Source organism: Mesoplodon mirus (assembly GCF_964341445.2).
Source record: "Mesoplodon mirus genome assembly, chromosome: 10".
Classification (NCBI taxonomy): domain Eukaryota; kingdom Metazoa; phylum Chordata; class Mammalia; order Artiodactyla; family Ziphiidae; genus Mesoplodon; species Mesoplodon mirus.
In genome coordinates, this window is record NC_138986.1 from 51,504,081 (window position 1) to 51,524,910 (window position 20,830).

Below are 20,830 nucleotides of genomic sequence, written 5' to 3' on the forward strand. Positions count from 1 at the left end.
TCCCTGGTGGCGCAGTGGTTGAGAGTCCGCCTGCCGATGCAGAGGACGCGGGATCGTGCCCGGGTCCGGGAAGATCCCAGATGCCGCGGAGCGGCTGGGTCCGTGAGCCATAGCCGCTGAGCCTGCGCGTCCGGAGCATGTGCTCCGCAACGGGAGAGGCCACAACAGTGAGAGGCCCGCGTACTGCAAAAAAAATAAACAAACAAACAAACAAGAAAACCTCCATCTGATCGTCCAAGCCTTACAAGGCTGTGCTGAGCAGGGAGGGAAGAGCATATTGCATAACCAAGATTCACTGGTTTTATGTATACATAGTCACAAAGCTCTAATTCCCAGTTTACTCAGTCTTAATGGATTCTTCATAGCCAGAGAAGTGGTGTGCTAGTCTTTACAAAAAAACAAAACAAAACCAAACAAACAAAAAAGCATATAGGCTTCACAATACTTCAGCAGAATAAAAGGGTGGGATGGGTAAAGGGGTAGGTGAAGCAAGATTAATAGTCGATAATTGTTAGTACATGGAGGTTCATTATATGACTCTCTACTTTTGTATGTGTTAGGAATTTTCCATAGTAATTTTTTTTTAATCCACAGAAGTACTAGGAATTTCCATGAAGCAGAACTACTGAAGTCTAGACTTGAAAGGATGGTGTCAGTTATTTAGACCTCTGCAAATGGGCCGGCCTGCCAGCTCATCCTGTATCCTTCAGGTACCCTATACTCCAGCCAACTTAGTTGTCAACTGAGGTGTGAGTCACCTGGGCTGTACTTTCCCACCTCCTTGCCTTTGCCCATGCTATTTTCCTCTGCTTGGAATGACCCCTTCCCTTATACCCCAGCTCCGACTATGGAAAATCCAACCCATGGAAGGCCTAGATCAAAGGTATCCTCCTTTGTTAAGTCTCTGATTATGGCATGTGGAAATAATCTCTTCCTCCTTTGTACTCCAGAACTCTGTTGGTGCTCTCTAGGGCCACAGCTCACTGTGTAATGATAATAATCATGAAAAAAAGAAGCATGATGATAATAGCAGTGAATATATACTGAATGTTATATGTACCAGGCACTTTCGATATGTCATCACTTTTGATCCTTACAATATACTTTGAGGCTATTACCCTTTTATTATCACATTTTACAGTTGAAGATCTGAAATGCAAAGAGGTCCAAGAGGCGAAACGGGGGTCCAATGTGATATGATGCCAGATGTAACACCATAAATATTAAGCCTTTGTGCCTATGATCCTTAGCTACCACCAGAGGGATATGGTATAAAGTCTAGTTGAGACAAAATTCTAACTTTCAGGAAGACCGGAGGGCCCACATTCCTGACGGTTAACAATACTGCATATGCCTATTCTTCCTACTGAATTGTAAGCTCCTTCAGGGAAGGGACTGTGTCTTTTTCTATTTGTGAACCCCAAAAGCACTGTCTAGTAAAATGCCTTGTACATACAAGATGATCAATAATATCTTGTTCATTGAACACTGCATTAATACAGAGCAGTTCTGCCTAAGGGCGATATCCAACTCTTATAATCCACCTTGCTGCCTCCACAAGGAAATAAGATGGACAAATCAGCCCACAGAACTGCCCAGGCCACTCTCCTCTCCACCAGCTCTATTCACAAGGCCACAAAACTAAAATAGTTTTCATCTTCTCGCTACGTTGGCATTGTAAAGAATGAATTCTTTCAGAAAGAAGAAAGAATTATTCCCCGATGCGATTTTTACTTAGCTTCCCAACTAAGGGCGCCCTCCCCCTTCCTCTGCAAAACTCCCACCCTCAACAGAGTAGGGAAAAGCCAAAAGGAGTCAAACTTTGTCTAGGTGATGACCCGGGAATCTGGAACAAGGAAGACAGGCTGTTCTCCTCTTGAGTCTCCTTTCTCTTATTTCCCCTTTCAGACTTCCTAAACCTGGTTTCTTTCCAACCAGATTATACCACACTGATTGCTGCTAATCTTTGACCATATTTTTTTTAATCTTTTTTTTTTTTTTTTTTTTTTTTTTTTGCGGTACGCGGGCCTCTCACTGCTGTGGCCTCTCCCTGCTGTGGGCTCTCCCGTTGCGGAGCACAGGCTCTGGATGCACAGGCTCAGCGGCCATGGCTCACGGGCCCAGCCGCTCCGCGGCATGTGGGATCTTCCCGGACCGGGACACGAACCCGTGTCCCCTGCATCGGCAGGCGGACTCTCAACCACTGCGCCACCAGGGAAGCCCTAATCTTTGACCATATTTTGACCTTCTTCCTGAATACAGTGATGCTCTCTGTCCCCTAAGAACACTTGGGGAGTAGGCTCAATTGCCTTCAATTCCTTCCCCAAACTCTTTCAACGTTCCTTTTTTTCTAGCTAGAAGTCTTCTCCCTCCAAGGACTCAGCTTATGCTATACTTCTGCTAGGTGTTACCCCAGGTGGCTTTCAAGAACTGAGCAAGTACTAGCATAAGAGAGGTGTGATTTAGGTCCTCCTTCCACTCTGGCTCTTAATGCAATTCTCACCATCAATATGAGCATTTTAATAGGGGAAATGAGAAGGACTTCTAGTCCCAAAAGAATGAGGCAATAATGGTAAAGGGACTAGCAACAGAGCTGGAATTTGGGACAAGGGCTGGTCATTGAGGCTGGCTCTAAGTGTTCCCTCTTCTGGGCTCTCATAGGCCATGATGCTGTATTGTTAAAGTGATGTGAATTTCCCACATTTTCTTTTAATGAAAGTTATTTGCTTTGGTCATAAACTTAAGCCAGCAAAAGACCCTGAGGAGTGTGTGTGTGTGTGTGTACATACATCTACCTATGAAGAGGTAGGTGGGGCCACACTGAATTGTGATATATCAAATAATACTCAAGTTTTATCTAATGCCACTCATCTTGACAGCCTTGCATTTTCAAAATTAATAAAAAGCATAAGGAAACTGCTACACAGTCACCAACCAAAGAATCTTGGCCACCAAGCTAAATATCTAGTCATCTGTGTTGTACATTAAGTGTGAAGGCACATATCACAGTTTGAGATTTAAATGGGCAAATCAATACCTACAGGAAATCGACAGTCACATAGCAGATTTTTCTATCAGCCAATGCTTTCTTTGTCAGTGCCTTCTGATTACACACACTTGCGTATTCTAGGCATCGATTCTACTTTGCTTTTGTTTAGGTTACTTAATATTCCTCCTCTTCCAAGAAGCAGAGACAATTAATAGTCAGTTATAAAGTCAGAGGCCATGTCCCATCTACCTGGCCAGGGCACTTTCTGTCAGCACCTGTGGCCCAGAGGGTTAGCCTTCCAGCCATGTGTTCCTGATCACCTGGGAGCCTGGAAGTAACCTGTGCCCTCAAGGCTTTCTCCCAAGAGCCATCACCATCTTCCAAATAGCTCCCCCACTTTCTAAAGCCACCCCTGTTCTAGCGAACCATGCAAGATGGCAGACCCACCCTTAAGGTAAGAAAAGCCCTTTGGAGTGGGGGTTGCAATCTTCTCTCACCAAGCCTTTTAAAATTTGCCCTAAGCTGCACTAAGAAAACTCCAAGGACTTCCTATTTCTCTCTTATGAATGAACAAATCATTTTCATATAGAAGCATAACTTCTCTTCATAACCAGCCAAACACCATCCTTTCTCTTGCAACTGAAAAAAATTACATTTCTCCTTGGAGAAATAAGCTTACTTGTGTTTTCTCTCTATTCCTTTTTTTTCCTTTTATCACAAGAAAGTGTACTGACCAAAATAGAGCATTTCTAACAGCTACTAAAAGGACAAAGATTGTACCAATCTCTCAAAACTACTGCCAACACAATATCGTGTTTAAGCACAGCAATGACTAAACATATATTTTCTCTAAAGATAGCTGGAAAAGAGGTTCACATATATGTTTTACTTTCTCCAGTATAAACTGACCACAACCAGAACTCAAGCACATTCATTTTTCCAATAAATAGGAAAAAAAAATCAAATATGGCATATTAGTTTTAACAATATCTCTAAAAAGAAGTAAGCTACTCTCAAAAGCATTTTGATATCAAAACATAGTATAAATGGCCCCTATAGTCTTCTGCTGAAAAATCAGAGTTACGGAGTAAAACATTAAAATGAAAATGAAAGAAAAGAGTTTCCCCCAAACAGGTAATGCTAGCAAGCCTGGAGGTTTAAGAGCCCTAAGATAAAACATAAGGTGAGTTAAAATTTCAGGGAAAAAAACTGCACTTATAAGCAACAAATTTGCCTGTGGATTGGTTGGTCAAGGGACGACACACAGAATAAGTGATGCTATTGTAAACCATGCAAACTGTGGAGTGGGAAGGAGTTTCTTACTGTCAACATCCAGCTACTGTGGCTAGAATGAGAAGGAACTGTATTTTTCTCTCTTCTCCTGCTCTTTGGACACTTTGTTTTTAATGAACAGTTGGTATCAGAGCTAAGTCCAAAGACTGTTACATGTGGGATTTCCTAATGCAGAGACCTGGCAGGGCTGTGCTCTGTTAGGTCAAAAAACTAAACAGAAAAAGAGACTACCTCAAAATGTAACAAGTGAGCATCCTCATTCTCTTTCAGTGTTTTCCTTTAGTTGGAGCAAATGTTTTGCTTTAATGAAATTGAAAAGAAAAGAACATTTAGGGACAACATAGCTAGATCCCTCATAAAGCTTCATTTTCAAAAGCAGTGTTTGAATCTCTAAATAAATGACAATTCATTCTCTGTTTACTTTAGGTAAACAGAAAATGCATTGCAGAGTACTGGTTTTCAAAAGCTAATCAAGAACATTAGGTCCCAACAGATTCATTTAATAGAAATATAATAGGCATTCCTGCTCGCTTTTCATCTTGTCTCGCTATAAATGCTAAAATGAACAGCAAATTAACCCTGCATTGGAACAGAGTCCCTGTCACAGCTGAGATCCTCTCTCTCACGACTTGGAAACATCCCCGCATCCTGTCGCTGCTTTGACTTCTACATAGGAGGGAGAAAGCGCCTGATTGAGTTTGGCAAGAGAGTGTAGGAATACTTGAATTCTAAAGGGAGTACTGCGTGTCAACTCTGCTATCTTTCCTAGCAGAACAAAATATTACCATGTTGTCTCCTAAAATAGTGTACAATTAGGAAGTAGGAGGAGGGATGGGGATGGGATTTTTTTTTTTCTTTCCAAGCTACATACATCAACTGTCTTTTTCTATATTTTTAACTTTACTAGCCATTCTCCAAATGGCTGCTTATCAACTACTATACAGAACAAGCTAATAAAGACAGGGCCATCCAAGCTCTATAATCAGATACAAAAGATTTGCAAACAATTTGAGATCTTATAATTAATATTCAGTGATATCAGAATTAGCATTTAGAACTCTATACAGAAAAACTATAATACTTCAAAACTTATGTAATAATGAACAAACCCTTTCAAAAACTGTTTTCACTGTGCTAAAGTAACATTCTAGACTTGTTGTAAGTATGTTATTCTTACAAGTAGTTCGCAGTTATTCTTGAAGGCAAGCCTTGGAGTTTCCTTAGCATAGTGCTGCTGGGGAAAATTTTCAGCATGTCCATCTTCATCTCTAGCCTGAAGGGAAATATAATGGCCTATTTAGGGACTTACAAATAATGGAAGAAAAAAAGCTAAAAGCATAACAGCTCAGATCATTAAACAAACGGGAATCCAGAAATCACAACATTAATAAGAAATTTGTTTAAATACGCAGTACGCCTTTTAGATATCAAAATTTGGGATTTATTTTTCTTTACACAGTTCAGTTTGAACATGCAAATTCATTGTGGTGTAATATTTAAAATGATACGAAACAAACCAAAAGCAAATAATTTTGTTGAAAATTACCACCACTTCAGACTTCCAGTGACTTTTGTTGCACATTTAGGATTATATGACATACGTACGTGTTTAAACTTTTTGGCATGCTTAAGCAATCTCTAGATAATGCACTTTTAAAAAATTCTAATAGCAAGGCCATAAGAAAAGCAATTTGCATAGTTATATTTTGCATTGTAATACTATTAGAGATAAACTGATTCCCCTCAATTTTTAAATAAAGATCTAAAAGGAGTAATGATCTAGTAAGAACAATGATTCTTCAATCAAATGCAGTAAAAAAAAAAAAAAGATTTAATTAAGAAGCTGCATTAAAAGTTACTGGTTATTTTCATCTACACTGTTAATTAAGAAAGCTGAAGTTTAAATGGAGACATTAACAGAACCCATTAGCAATACCCCTTGCATACAGTCTTCCCTTTCTAATCTCCATTGGTTTCTGGTTTGGAGTTGGAGAGAAGAAAGAGGTAGGTGAAAGGAGGCGTGTCTGCAGCACACTCATTAAACCATTCATTTGGGTGACACTTGCACTCTGCTCTGCACTCCTCTTATCTCAGCCCTAACTGCTCTCTCTTTCCTGGCCTCCTGAAATTCACAGCTGAGCTGTCTCCCTCACATATGGCTTGCATATAATTATGCATATTCCATTTTGCACTGCATTAAAATGATGAGCTCCTGGCTCCCTGCCAGCTGATTTTAAAAAGCCCAAGTGAAGTAGGAAAAGGGAGAGAAACACAGGGAGAACCGCACAGGAAGCAGCAGGTAGTTCTATCTACTGTCTCTTTAGATAAAATGTATGTCTGGCACCAGGGGAACAGCTGAGAACTACCTGTTGTGATGTATGGACTGAGGGGGAGAAAACAATGAGCATACATCTGTGCATAGCGATGACAGCGCTGATGTATTGTTTCTCTTTTAATGGCGTGAAATCTGCCCCTGACAAGTATCACTCAGAGCTCTCAGCTAGACTAGGGATTGTCATTTTAGAAAGGGATCACTATTCTGTACATTTTAGAATGTACAGCTTGCCTTTAATAAAGGCTTCTGCCACTTATTGCAGGGAGGGAACTGATGGAATTTGGAAGTGGACTGTCATGGTAGTAATACAGGGGTTACAAAAAGTATTTTTGAGATTTACAAACATCTCTGGGATTTGGTGCCTTTTAATTTTACCTTTTATCCCCCATCTACCAAATCAGAGTAAAATGAAAATGCAGGATTGGACTGTGTGTGACAGAAAAAATGTATAAGTATGCTCATGTCCAATCAAGGCACTGAAACCAGTGATGTTTCTTCTCACAGCATCAGTTCTACTATGCAGCTACATCAGGGTTTAAGCCAATAGAGCCTTAAATGGGGCCCATTTTAAAGCAGAGTGTATACATAAAAGGCAGCTGTATAAAAAGCAGTAAGATGCCAATGGGTAGCAAACATGTCAGATTCTTAAGTGAACTGTAAGGCACTCTGTGAGGTGCAGGTCTCTTGAAGGCAGGGACCACATCTATTTCATCTTTCTTACTCTACTATGCCCAGTGCCTTACTTTTATTTGGTGCTTAACAAACATTTCAGTGATGAAAAAAAAAACCCATACATGGTTAGTAACTAGACCCTACCACAACTCTGTAGAAGACTCCACCTCAAAATATGCTAAACTTGGTGGTAGGTTTATTATATTCCTGATGCACTATGATGCATATGCTTGGAAACATACTTGGCATATAGTTTACAAGGGCTACTATTTACATATGTATGTCTATATTCAATATATATGTATCTTGTGTATAAATATTCATAAGGTGGAAGATGTTTATTATGCATGTACTATGTATACACATTCATACACACCAGATGCCTGGGGATATTTTCAACATTAGTGGCAAAAATATATTCATTCCACTTACATGTAAGGTGCTCACAATGCTTTTTATGTTTTTAAAGGACAAAAAAACCCATTAAGGTTTGACTGTGCTTCCTCAAAGGGGCTACAGGATTTTATATAAAGTCTCATAATTTATGAGAGTAAATAAAACAGCAGTGGAAGAGAAAGGAGAGGAGGCTTGGAGTGATTAGAAGTGGAGAGAGAAAGGCAGAAATTTGCTTCTTTATTAAACCGTGTATTTGCCTCTGCATCACACTCCATGGAGCTTGGAACGGGTCTGCCTCTGATAATCAACCTGATTCTGGAATCCAAGAAATTCCATCCTCCAGCCATTCGCTGTGTTTCCACCACATGCCACAGAGACGGAAAGCACATGACATGCAAGAAGACCAAGCACCATCACCCTCACGTGTGTGTGCACACACAAGCACTCACAAGCACACACAAGTAATTCCCTTTGCATTCTCAAGTTTTTTAATGTAAAATTTTAAATTATTATTACTGGACTAAGTGAAATTAAGTGCATTCATCTAAGGCAGTAGTTCTCTGCTCTGGCTGCATATGAGAATCATCTGGGGTGGTTTTTTTTTTTTTAACATATTGATGCCTGAACTCCCCCTCCCCACTATGTTTCCAAGATTCTGATTTAACTGGTCCAGGGTGGGGCCTCGACATGGATTTTTTTTTTTTAAGCTCTCAGGTGGTAGTAATGCACAGGCAGCCCGAGAACCACTGATGTAAGGAGTGTGCCTGGAGGAGGGGTATTAAGAGGGGGCCCTGAGCAGACTTGTCAGCATGGCCTCCAGCCAGGCCCCAGGCCCACTGGAGTGAACAGCTGTACAACACTAGGAGGAATACAGGATGTGTCTCCAGCAGTGGGGTTTACTCCAAAGACTTAGAGATTTCATGACTAGCTGCTTGTAAGCAAAAAATTCTCTTTATTTATTTTTAGTTTCTGGTGTGACAAATAATCTTGGAAGAACTACTATACCTCTTCCTCAAAAAGGCCTTCCTGGGCTTCCCAGGTGGCGCAGTGGTTGGGAGTCTGCCTGCCAATGCAGGGGACGCGGGTTCGTGTCCCAGTCCGGGAAGATCCCACATGCCGCAGAGAGGCTGGGCCCGTGAGCCACGGCCGCTGAGCCTGCGCGTCCAGAGCCTGTGCTCCGCAACAGGAGAGGCCACAACAGTGAGCGGCCGCGTACCGCAAAAAAAAAAAAAGGAAAGAAAAGGCCTTCCTGAACCTCACTAACCAAGTCAAATACCTCCACTCTGCCCTCTCTTAGGCCTCACACAGGTGCACCCTTACACTGGCTGCTGTAATTTTTGTCTTCCCCACCAGACTGCAAGCTTTCTAAGGGCAGGATAGTGTTTGGCTTCTCGCCATTGGATCGTTGGCCCCAGCCACTGACTGGAGCATAGTAAGCGCTCTGTAGGAACGAGTTTAATTATCATTCCACAGCAACTTGTGGCAACGTTAGACAAAATCCATTAGAACTTCTTTACCCTGTGTGCAGATTCATTTCAGCACTTCAGATTCATTTGTATATTGAAGCCATTGCCTTTTTCTGCATCTGCCCCATTTTGGGTGGCAGACAAGGGCGTACCATGCAGGTAGACAGAGGGAGTCCACGACCCCTGCAGGGAGGGTATGTAAACACTGAAGCTGCTCGTAATCACTGCTCATGGTAATAACACAAAGCAGACCAACTTTCGGCTGGTTTCATTATTGTTCTGGAATTCTCTAAGGACTGTGCCTCCTCTAATGGCCTGTGTCGAGGCGGACCACCCCACCACCAGTTTGTGGTATCCACCGGGGCCAGGAGACCGGTGTTGATGTCTGACTTTGTTCTGAAGTGACCAGTTCTGGGCGTCCCTGGTGGCACAGTGGTTAAGAACCTGCCTACCAATGCCAGGGACATGGGTTTGAGCTCTGGTCTGGGAAGATCCCACATGCTGCAGACCAACTGGGCCAGTGCGCCACAACTACTAAGCCTGCGCTCTAGAGCCCATGAGCCACAACTACTGAGCCCACGTGCCACAACTACTGAAGCCTGCGTGTCACAACTACTGAAGCCCGCGTGCCTAGAGCCCGTGCTCTGCAACAAGAGAAGCCACTGCAATAAGAAGCCCATGCGCTGCAACGAAGAGTAGCCCCCGCTTGCTTCAACTACAGAAAATTCGCACGCAGCAACGAAGACCCAACACAGCCAAAAATAAAAACAAATAAATAAATAAATTTATTTAAATAAATAAATAAAGTGACCAGTTCTGACAGAAGGAATGTCAAAACACGTCATGATGAACGAACTCTCTCCATGGGTCTTATTCCCAACAGCTTTATTCTGACTAATATGCTAGAGATTTATGCCAACTATGGGGAAAAGCGAACGGGAAACTGTTTTTCACATTTTACTACAAATGTGATTGTCAAACCAAAGGTGCATTTTTGATCTATTATTGTAAGAAGGCTTCACTTCTTGCCATGGAATAGAAATAAAAATTAAAGTCCTTCAGTTAAACTGCAAGGGGATTTCCCTATCTCGCTGCCAGTCATGCATCTATTTTCATGCCATGCCTAGCATTTGAATAAATAATAGATTATGTGAGAAACTTAAACTAATTTTCTCTCTACCTCAAACACCTCTGACTTAAACAAACTTTATTTTCACCTCTCTTTTCCTGTGAATCATCACTAATTTACTTTTTAAATTTTGATTCTTACATTCAGCAAACTTTATTTCTTCTTTCAAAGAATCCACTTATTCCTTTGGGCTAAAGCCTTGGTGTCATGTGCATATCCAAGCAAGATCAGCATCTTTTCTCCTCTGGAGGATTCCTTTAGAAAATGTGGAACATTCTAAAAACAGCTCCACTGGCCCACCCCAGAAAAGTGCAATGTTTCTGCCTCAATGAAAAGGTTAGCACTGCTGCCATTTAAGTGGAAAGATAACTAGGCTTGGGAGTTAATACCTCCCCGTGAGGAAGGGGACTTTACACCTCCCTGTCATTGTGATTTCAGAACTTCTTTGGAAAACAAGAAAAGGTTCTGCCTGGAATCAGAGCTCGGGGGAGCGCTGTAGATCTTCCAGACTTTGCTTTCCAACCCTTTAGCAGATGTAGCACATGTCAGCTCACACATGTGCTGCGGTGACTAGACTTGGGAACATCAAAAATAGTGCATCTCAAAGTTGCAGGAGTACGCTTAGAGATGCAGAGCTCTAGAGCAAAAAATTTAGATTTTATAACTAATTTTTGGAACCAGAAGCAATAGAATTTCTTTTCAAAATTCAAGATACATTGAATTTATCACGGGGAGACCACTTCGGAAAACCCTTGGAATTTCATTTTCTGGTGTACCATCTCTGGTCTGAACTTCCTTTGTTGAATGTCTATACACACTGTCTTGAGGAAGCACAGAGAGGAATAAACGGCAGCTGCCACATGTGGCCTTTCAGCGTGTCACGAACATCTCTGTGAACTTGACGTAAACAACAGCCCAGTTTCTTTGCCGCTCAATGAAGTTCAGCCAGTGCTGGCCCTGGGCTGGACTAGCACAGGGAGGCCTCCGGAGTAGCTCCTGCTTCCACTTGAGGTACCGCCAAGTTACTCTCATCTCAGTGGCCCAATTCCTCATGACTGAAAGCCCTGTTCCCTTCAACTGGATTCCTGTCCCTTACCTCATTTCCTCAGGGTAAAACCAGTTTCCATCTCTCCTCCCCCACCTTCTCCTGGAAAATTCTTAGGCATCTTTTAAGCCTTCATTCAGACTGCAGCTCCTTTAGGAACCCACTTGAGACCTCTTCCTCCTGGTCTAACCTGGGCTTTGTACCCCTCTGTCTCTCTCTATAGCCACTCCATCCATTGCACTGTACTATGACCATCTATGTGTTTGCCTTCCCCACTAATCTGTGTGGTCCTTGAGTGCAGAAACTGTGGTCTATTCAGCTGCAAATCGCTAGGGCCTCATCTAGTGCCTGGCATATTATAAAGGCTCCATAAATGGTAAGTGAGTGAGAGAATGAAGGAATGAATGAGTCCCTATCCTTTAACCCTAGCAACTGGACCTTCTGCCTTGCACCCCAGTCCCCAGAGGTGAATGTTCTGCCCCTGAACCGAGGAGAACTCTCCATACTGAGTCTCAGCAGGCCTCTGCTGGAGCTTTCTGACTTCATCTGCCTCACACTTGGACCATCAACAACTATTCCATGAACTTCTGCCCAACTTGATTAGTGTCCCTCCCACTTGGTTAGACACTAGGGACTTAGCCTGAAGATCCTGTACTCAATTTGGACTTTAGCCAATAATCCTTTTGTCCCATATGTTTCTCTCCTCCACCTCCCACCTGGACTGACTTTTGCCTAACAAAGATCAGTCTAACCTCTGGTCTTTGCCTACGAAACTCTCATCCCCAAAATTCTGTTCCTAGATCAACCAACCTGGTGCCTCGCTCCCTGTTTCTTTATCTCACCTAGTCATAGTGCCCCGAGTTGGGACTCCTTGGTGTAACTCACCCCAGTTAGGACTCCTCTCTCACCTTCCCTACCAGAAGGGAAATGCCTGAGGGCAGAGACCATGCATTATGTACGAAGCCCCCAGGCTCAGCGAGTACCTTGTAAAACAATCCTATAAATATATGTTGAATGGATTCATTAATCCTTTGCTCTTCCTTAAGGTAAGACCCAGAAGTGCCCTTTTTTCTCTACTCTGAGCTGCCTACCTCTACAGATGGGTTGTTTCTATGTAGGTATATATTCAAGTCACTGAACATCAGAAGGCAGGTGGGTCATGGACAGGATTGTGTATGCATGCAGCTTGGGCAGAGAGCTTTCTTTCTAGACTGAGGACTCCCATCTGGCATCAGGCTCCCTGCTCTGGAGATACTCCTGTCACCCCGAAACTTCAATGTGTGGAGCCAGGCATCTGCTCAATTCATGTTGCTACCAATCTTTGCATCACGATCCTTTGCCCTCCCTTTCATTAGCTTGTCACTGAAGACTGACTATGGGATTCTGCAGCAGTGCTGTTCTACTTTGTTCTTTTAACAAAATGTATTTAAATTCCCCCTTAGCATGTGGGCCAAGGGAGAAGCTGTTTCCCCCAGCGAAGTTCCTCCTAATTCTCCACCCTCCTCAACTGGCAAGCAGAGGGGCTCTCTCCATACCTCTTCAGGCCCCTCTGACAGCTCACACATCTCTGATGGATGAGATGGACCTATTTGCTGCTGCTATTTTTTTCACTCCACACAAACCTTTATATGTATCATAAATTTTTAATATCCAATTTGGAGTCTTCAAAGAATAACGGTAACAAACATGCAACATGAAGATAATGGGAATCGAATCATGTTTATGGCCTCCATGAGCATCTCCTTAAACGATGTCAGGTCAGAGCTGCTCAGACCTGCGAGTGTATGAGGCTACAGGGCTGATCTCATGCCTGATTAATGGCTGCCCTCACTCAGGGCCCTAATGGATTGCATGACAGTTGCGGCAACAGATTCCACATCAGCCTGAAATACAGCTACCACACGGACTAAAATATATCATCCTCAATCCAGCACATTACAGCTGTGTCTGGAATAATCAGAGCAGTTGCTAAGTGGTTCTGAAATCCCTGTTTTTTCTTTTCCTTTTTAAAATCTATTTTCTCTTTATCGAACAGGTGACCCTTCTGGATTCATCTTGCACTGCTCTTTGTCAGGTCACCTGAGTGTCTTCGTTTGGTAAGAACTGTTTTTTCAAAGTGACCACAGGTAAGACCCGGCAACTGGGGCATGTGGCCCCTTCTTTTCAATTCTCAGCGAACGCGACATCACCATCACATTCCAGTCAGCTTCTGATCATCCCAGGACCCTTGATCCACAGTGGATTATCCAGACTCCTTGACTGCTCCCCTTCCCCACCTCCCACCTCTGCCCACAGCCTGCCTTTTGGTTTTTCACTATTCATTTGCATCTGTTACCCTGGGACCCTAGAGGGGAAACAGAAGGCAGGGAAACACAGAAGACTTTCTTTTCTCCAACGAGCAACCACAGAAATGCCATAATCAAGGCCCAGATACAACAGGGTTGCCTACATCTTCTCTGAACAGTTCATATGCTAAGCCGCAGTCAACCCCGTCCCCTGGGTGCCCACTAACCTGCAGAGCGGGACTGTAGAGACCCAGAGGCTGATCTCAGCAATCAGCCTGCACTCTTGTCACTGGTTCCCTACCAGCTCTGGCTTTGAGTCCTCTTCCATACCACTCCCAGCTCTCCACTCTCACCCTTGACTCTGGCCCTGCCTTGGGCCCTTTGATCTGTGCACTTGGCCTGCCTGGAGCTTGCAATCCCTCATGGACTTAGCTTTGGACCGTCCACTCTGGTCCTCCACTCTGGACACCCACAGGAGGGTTACTCTGGTCACTGCTCTGGCCTGGGACAGTTTTACGGTCAGCATCCAATAACGGTGCCCCAAGTACAATTTGTCTTAAAGATATGATTTCTTTAGCGAGAAACAGAACTGTGAATTACGCAATGTTTGTAAAGATCTAAAATTGGCCTGAACATGAAGAAGAAAGACCAGGACTAGGTGTAAAACCCTGACTGTCACTGTGCACTGTCCACACAAGTGTTCTGACTGTCTTGGAGCGGTGCTGTGATTTATGTGGAGGGGGCAAGCAAAGAAGGAGGACAGGGTGACCGATCCATGGGCTCTGCCCCCGGGTCTTTCAGATCGTGAAGTCAGAATGCGATTCTGAACAGGATGGTCCTCCTGACAGCTCCAATTACGATCCACGTGAACCTTGACTTGTCAACAGAGGCACCATCAGGCTTAGAGGAACAAAGTGTAAATTACCTGGCTTCCAACCCCAGGACCAATCGGCCTCTCTGAGGACCCAAATGCAACGATGGCGGCACAGAGGCTTCATGAATAACAACCTCTGCTCAAACAACACTCTCTGGAGTCTTCGTTTTTAAAGCCCAGTCATTCTGCAGATGACGAATGGAGGTAATAAAAGGTGGAATTGTGGCATGTTTAAATAGGAGATAATCATTCGCGCAGAATTTGACTGGTGTTGACAGAAAGGCCTGTCGAGGCCAACAGCCGAGTATCAGGTTAAAGTCCATTTTGGATGACAATTTCAGTTAACACTTGTTCCTCTGTTGTTATTACTATTATCATTATTATTTATTATTATTATTATACTTCCAGGAAGTATATTTTGGAATCAAAGCCCAGGTGACAAAAGACAAAAAATGACCTGGGTCTCCACGTCCTCTCCCTTTTTAGAATAACTGAGAACAGGGGATGCGTAGGTTCCCTGCACAGTGAGCGGCCCTCCCGCTTCCCCCCATTTGCTTTAATCCCTCCCTCACCCAACCACTCTGGTGCCAAAATTCCCAAACTATTCCAGTTCCTCTGCACCCTGGTATCTCAGTTGCCCAGTGTGATTCTAGATATGAGATAACTGGTAGCCCCCCTGGAAGGAGGTTCCCAGACCACAGACTGGACCGCACTGGAGAGAACGTTACCACTTCCAGAACTTCCAACTCAATGACCGCTTCACAGGGCTCTTACCACAAAGAAAGAAAACTCAATATAGAAGTCACTTTGACAGTAACACAAGACTCAAGTCTGTTCTGTGCAAGACATCATGCTAAGAATTTTGCAGACTTCAGCTCATTAAAGATCCCCAAACCCTCATGAGGTCTGTATTACCATTACCACCTCCATTTTGCCAGCAAGGAATCTGAAGTGTAGCCAAGTTAAGTACCTTGTCCAAAGCTAAAGAGCTGATAAAGACAAAGCTTGGCAGGTGTCTCGACAGCAGACACCGGCTCCTGTCCCCACACCGCAGGGGCTCTTCCACAGCGGCACAGCCAGCAGAGGAAGCCTGGCTGACAATGAGCAAGAGAAACTGCAGACATTTTCGGAAGGCAGAGAAATGATGGCTCAAACGTCCCTGTGGGTCCTGGTGGGAAAGAGGGACATCTTGCCCTGTGGTCTCCCCTCTTCATGGTGAAGCACTGATGCCCAACGCAGCTCAAATGGAGGTGGTCACGGAAGCCGGCACCCCACAAGGGCCTGAGGGGCAGTCTACTAGACCACAGCCAACACAAGCAACAAGAAGACAGCCAAAGCCTGAGCAGACCGAAATCCTGAGCCCACCAAGATGGAGGGCAATGGCCTCTCCAAGTATTCTGCCCTTGAGGTATGGGGCAGAGATGGGGAAGGATGGGAGGGGAGAAAGGGTGAGGAGTGGACATCGAAATGGGAGTGTGCCGAGGAGTCTTGTACAGCAGCAGAAGAAACTCTGCATGGAGATGTGGAAGGACACATCCTTGAACTTGACAGACTTCTCATTAGGGGGCCTGATTGTTTCCAAATCTCTCTTATATTTTGGTTTCATCCTACAAATGTAAGATTATGGGATCCTAAGGTGAGCGTGGGAGCCCAAATCTTTTCTTGGATATCAAGATAGATTGAGACATGTTTTCAAGGACAAAGGATTCTAAATTCATAAAACTCTTCTTGTGGCTCTTGCCTAAGCATAGAACATAAAACTGTTATGGTTTGATGTGGAAAATAGTAAAAGGGGAATAAGAATGATCAGTTGATATAACTATTACTAGTATTAGCTTTCCTTTATTCATAATAACAAGCAGATTACAATCAAGTATCCTAGTGTGATAAAGAAATTCAATTCATTTCTTTGCCTTAAGGGATGACAGACCTTTGCCTTTGGATTATATTAAAATGTTTTGCCCAAATTCATAAACTGTAGGTTGCACTACTCCAAATTTACACCAAGCCACTTTGTGTGGCATTGTGACTTCTCAGAAAACAGACAGCAATGACAAGAGCATTTACATAATTTTTTCCTGAGGTCTCATTCATTCATTCATCATTCATTGAGCATCTACAACTAAGTACCCAAAATGAATGGTATCCAGCCCACATGTTCAACATATTTTAATTTCTGAAGTTCAATGATAACAGACAGACAATAGAACAAACAATAGAACAAACGATCCCTTGCCAAGGTCTAACCATACACCTTTTGGAGTGTCAAATATCATACGTTTATATCCTATTTAAAATTTAGATTTTTAAATAATTATAAATTTGAAAGGTAGATAAAAGTAAACCACAAAAAGTAAGGAGTAGAAAATATTCTCATAAACACACAAGAATTATGAGGAAGTAAAAACCAAGAAAAAGCAAGAGCAAATTCTGAAAGGTTGAGCACCCCTGTGTCATTTGGTTGAAGATGTTAGTACAGAAAGGGGTGAGGAGAGCCATTTGGTGCCAGTAACGAGCTGAGTGTGATTTCCGGTGCTACCAATAAAAATGGGGGACATAACATCCAGCTTAGAAATTCGTTGCAAGGATTGAATGAGAAAATCCATCACATGTCCCACACAATGCCTGGCACAGCGTAAGAACTCAATGGATGACAGTTATTTAAATTTCACAAGTCCACTTCTTTTCTGGAGAGAAAAACTCAGCTGGCAGGAAGGCCATAGTGACTCAGTATCTTTTCTTATCATTAAAGTCTTGATTAAAATCAAGTTGCAGGCAGCTATAGGGCATGGTCAGCAGCCAAAGGCAAAGGCGAAGACACTGGCGAAGGTTTGAGGGCTTTTAGAAATGCATAAACACACCCTCTCATCAGGATCCTAACCCCCTACACAGCATCGGTACCTAATGACGGCTTCTATCTCTCTTCTGCCATCTGACTACCCATTGTGCCCTCTGCAAATAAGGCATCGTTTTGTTTTCTTACTTCTTTATCTCCTCTTATGTTTCATGAGGAACATCTCCATCAAGAAACCTTCCACCCTCACTGGACAGCTCCCACCCACATAAGCAGCCTGGGATTCCTGGAGACTGCTACATGTTGAATTCCACCACCTTCACCACACTTCTGCCAAATTAACAACCAAGGTTTAATTGCTGGTACCCTTCTTTACCATTCACATCATCCCCCTTTATTCCCTATTTTCCAGCTACTAACTTCATCCTGTATCAACTTTGTTTCTAACTCAGCGATAGACGACACCTGTATCATTTGCTGATTTCAATGCTCAGCAGAGGTTGGACATGTATACATGGTGACCACACACTCTTTCCAAACTGAATGGCCTCACCAAAGATGGATAGGAGCAGACAAATAAAGGCAAGGAAGAATTTCCAAACAATCTAATATTTGGTTCACCATTTTCAGAAAATGTGCAAATGAGTGAATATTATTTTCTTATTCAAAAGGCTAGGGCTTTTTTAAACTAAATGTTGCAACTCTTATTAGGTCCTTATTTGTTTTAAAATTCAGTTCAATATTGTTGCCTTTGAGGTTTTTTTGTGTTTGTTTCTTATTGTGTTTATCCTCATCTTTCGGACACATCATCCCTCCTTCCCAACCCTTAGACAGGACTCTGAATCACCTGGCAATCCCCTCACCATAAGTGAGAATCCCCTCCTCCACTTAGTCACCTGTACAATCAGAAACAGCTTTCTTTTATTTTACTGATCTATTTCATCTTAAAGTAAAATGTCCTCCTTGTACAAAACACTTTCATTTCTTTCCACCCCTTGCCCTGTCACAGGAAGCTGCTGTACGGGTACCATATAATGTTTATGCTCATTTGTTTCGTTGTATTACATCCTGCCCTCCTGCTCTAGGATCTGATGTCTACAAAGATATAATCAGAATCGGTTTAGATTAGTATCTGTGGCAGCAATTCCTATAAATGATACAGACAAGGCAGTAGCTATAATGTCTGTCTTGTTTCAAGGTAAAAATGAAAAATGACATCTTTGATGGAGAAGACTCCATGGAGACCCGGGTGGAAATGCAGCCGGTTCCCCTGCTCACAGACATTGCTCTTTCCCGTCATATGGCTGACAGGTGTGTAATCATGTTCCTTAGTCACAGTTTGTGTTAAAATAACCAATTACCAAATGAATAAGAGTCGAGTCCCAGTGTGACTGTCGCCACCAGTGCAAAGTGATGATGTGCTTCTAAAACACAGGGCTTGGACTTCCCTGGTGGCGCAGTGGTTGAGAGTCCGCCTGCCGATGCAGGGGACACGGGTTCGTGCTCCGGTCCAGGAAGATCCCACATGCCGCGGAGCGGCTGGGCCCGCGAGTCATGGTCGCTGAGCCTGCACGTCCGGAGCCTGTGCTCCGCAGCGGGAGGGGCCGCAACAGTGAGAGGTCCGCGTACCGCCAAAAAAAAAAAAAAAAAAAGAATCTGCCTGCCAATGCAGGGGACACGGGTTCGAGCCCTGGTCCGGGAAGATCCCACATGCTGCAGAGCAACTAAGCCCGTGCGCCACAACTATTGAGCCCGCGCTCTAGAACCGGTGAGCCACAGCTACTGAGCCCATGTGCCACAACTACTGAGCCCGAGCACCACAACTACTGAAGCCCACGCGCCTAGAGCCCATGCTCCGCAACAAGAGAAGCCACCGCAATGACAAGCCCGCGCACCGCAACAAAAAGTAGCCCCCGCTCGCCGCAACTAGAGAAAAGCCCACGCGCAGCAACGAAGACCCAACACAGCCAAAAATAAATAAATAAATTTAAAATAAATAAATAAAACACGGCTTGAAGGAGAGGCTCTGATGTGCTCCTCCCCAGCCAAGGATGCTCTCCGAGGCTGAGAAGACTTTCCTACTCCACGATAAATTTGCTAAAATGCAGGACATTTCTCCCCTGGTTCGTGCCCTTAGTAATGAAGCTTCCAACAGGGCCACCACAGATGGTCTGTGGGATCTCCTAGGCAACTCAGTATCCCTACCATTTCCTGTCCTTGATCTTTCCAGAACACATCACCCTCGCCTCTCATTGAGTACCCAGAGGGGCTCACCCACCTGACTGCCTGCTCACCCAGATTTCCACATGAACAGGGCAGTATCTACCATCAGCTTATTCTTTCCCCCATGGTGTACATCACCTTCCCTGAGCCCCCACAGTGACAAAAGACAATGCTAAAACCCAAGAGCCCTGCCATTCCAAGCCTATCCTCCCAGGCAAGGAATTCCCCAGACCTACTGCTCGGGAAAGGTAGGGTAGCACACAGGTAGCCTATACGGAGACACGTGTCGTTCTATGTTGTGGTACAGTCAACAGTAGCAAATCCATCAGCACTCACAAACAATGTAAGCACAAAAATCACACTTTCGGTTGGCCCAAAGGTTATCTGTTAACATGCTGGGGAAGAAAGCCTACAAATAAATCACATGAAATCAATGTAGCAAGTTGAGATAATGACTTAGTAACAACAGATCGATTATAATAGCACCGTTATTATGCTTCATCAAATATAATAATCCAACCCCTCCTGTTGCAGGGCCTGTGGGTAGAGGAGCCCTACCTCCCAGACTGGCGGCTAAAGAAGTTGAAGGACAGGTAAAAGGCAGTTACTGCCCTGTGGCTTGGTTTCCCATCTGTGAAGCAGGGCTAGTACTCGTTACCCCCACTCGGTTTAGTGAGAGAGTGGCTATAACCTCCATGTTACACTGATACATATAGATCACGAAGAGAGTTTGAGTTGAGCAGACATTTTTGGTCAGAAATACTGTATGCTTTCAAACAAACAAGTTTCCAGTAAAGCCAAAGGTAGTGACGATTCAAATTTTCAGCAGCAAATATGAAAGTAAAATACAATTAACCAAAAAACTCTCTGAATTGGTTTACTTCAGCTAAAGGATACAAGGAGTGAGAAGTACAATTATCTTATATCTCTCATCTTTTTTTTCCCTTAACATAAAAGAAGTTCCACCAGAAGATTTCCCTATAAAGACCAGACTAATGTTACTTTCCTGTAAAAAGGCTTGGTAAGCTATGCTTTGCATGAGATGAAGGACAAGAAACATTTACGGGGAAGAAAAAATAAATCAGCTGGTTTTCCTCTCATGTCATTCCTCTGTAACTGATGAGTTTTTAACCACAGTCTTGTTATCCTCATTAGCATAAGTGCTAATTACACCTCTCCTCTCCTACCAGAAGGGCAACCGGAACTCCATACCGGCCTCAACAACGCCTGGCACCCCGGACCAAGGCTGAGGGGGCAGGATGAGGTTAGGGGCACTGTGTAAGGTGAGTGGAAAAGAGTGGGACAGCTGAGCTAACAAAGGGGGTAAAA

General features: G+C 43.6%; 1 protein-coding gene across 2 annotated transcripts in view; it reads right to left on the bottom strand.

Annotated features, from left to right (window-relative positions):
• SOBP (sine oculis binding protein homolog) overlaps positions 1–20,830 on the bottom strand; it is a 153,485-nt gene that overhangs the window by 61,063 nt on the left and 71,592 nt on the right. Inside the window, exon 5 of one of the 2 annotated variants that reach the window (XM_082633478.1) lies at positions 5,460–5,555. The exons of the other annotated variant lie outside the window; for it this stretch is intronic. Coding sequence (XP_082489604.1) covers positions 5,460–5,555 — 96 coding nt within the window. The remainder of the gene's footprint in view (positions 1–5,459; positions 5,556–20,830) is intronic. 2 annotated transcript variants of the gene reach the window in all.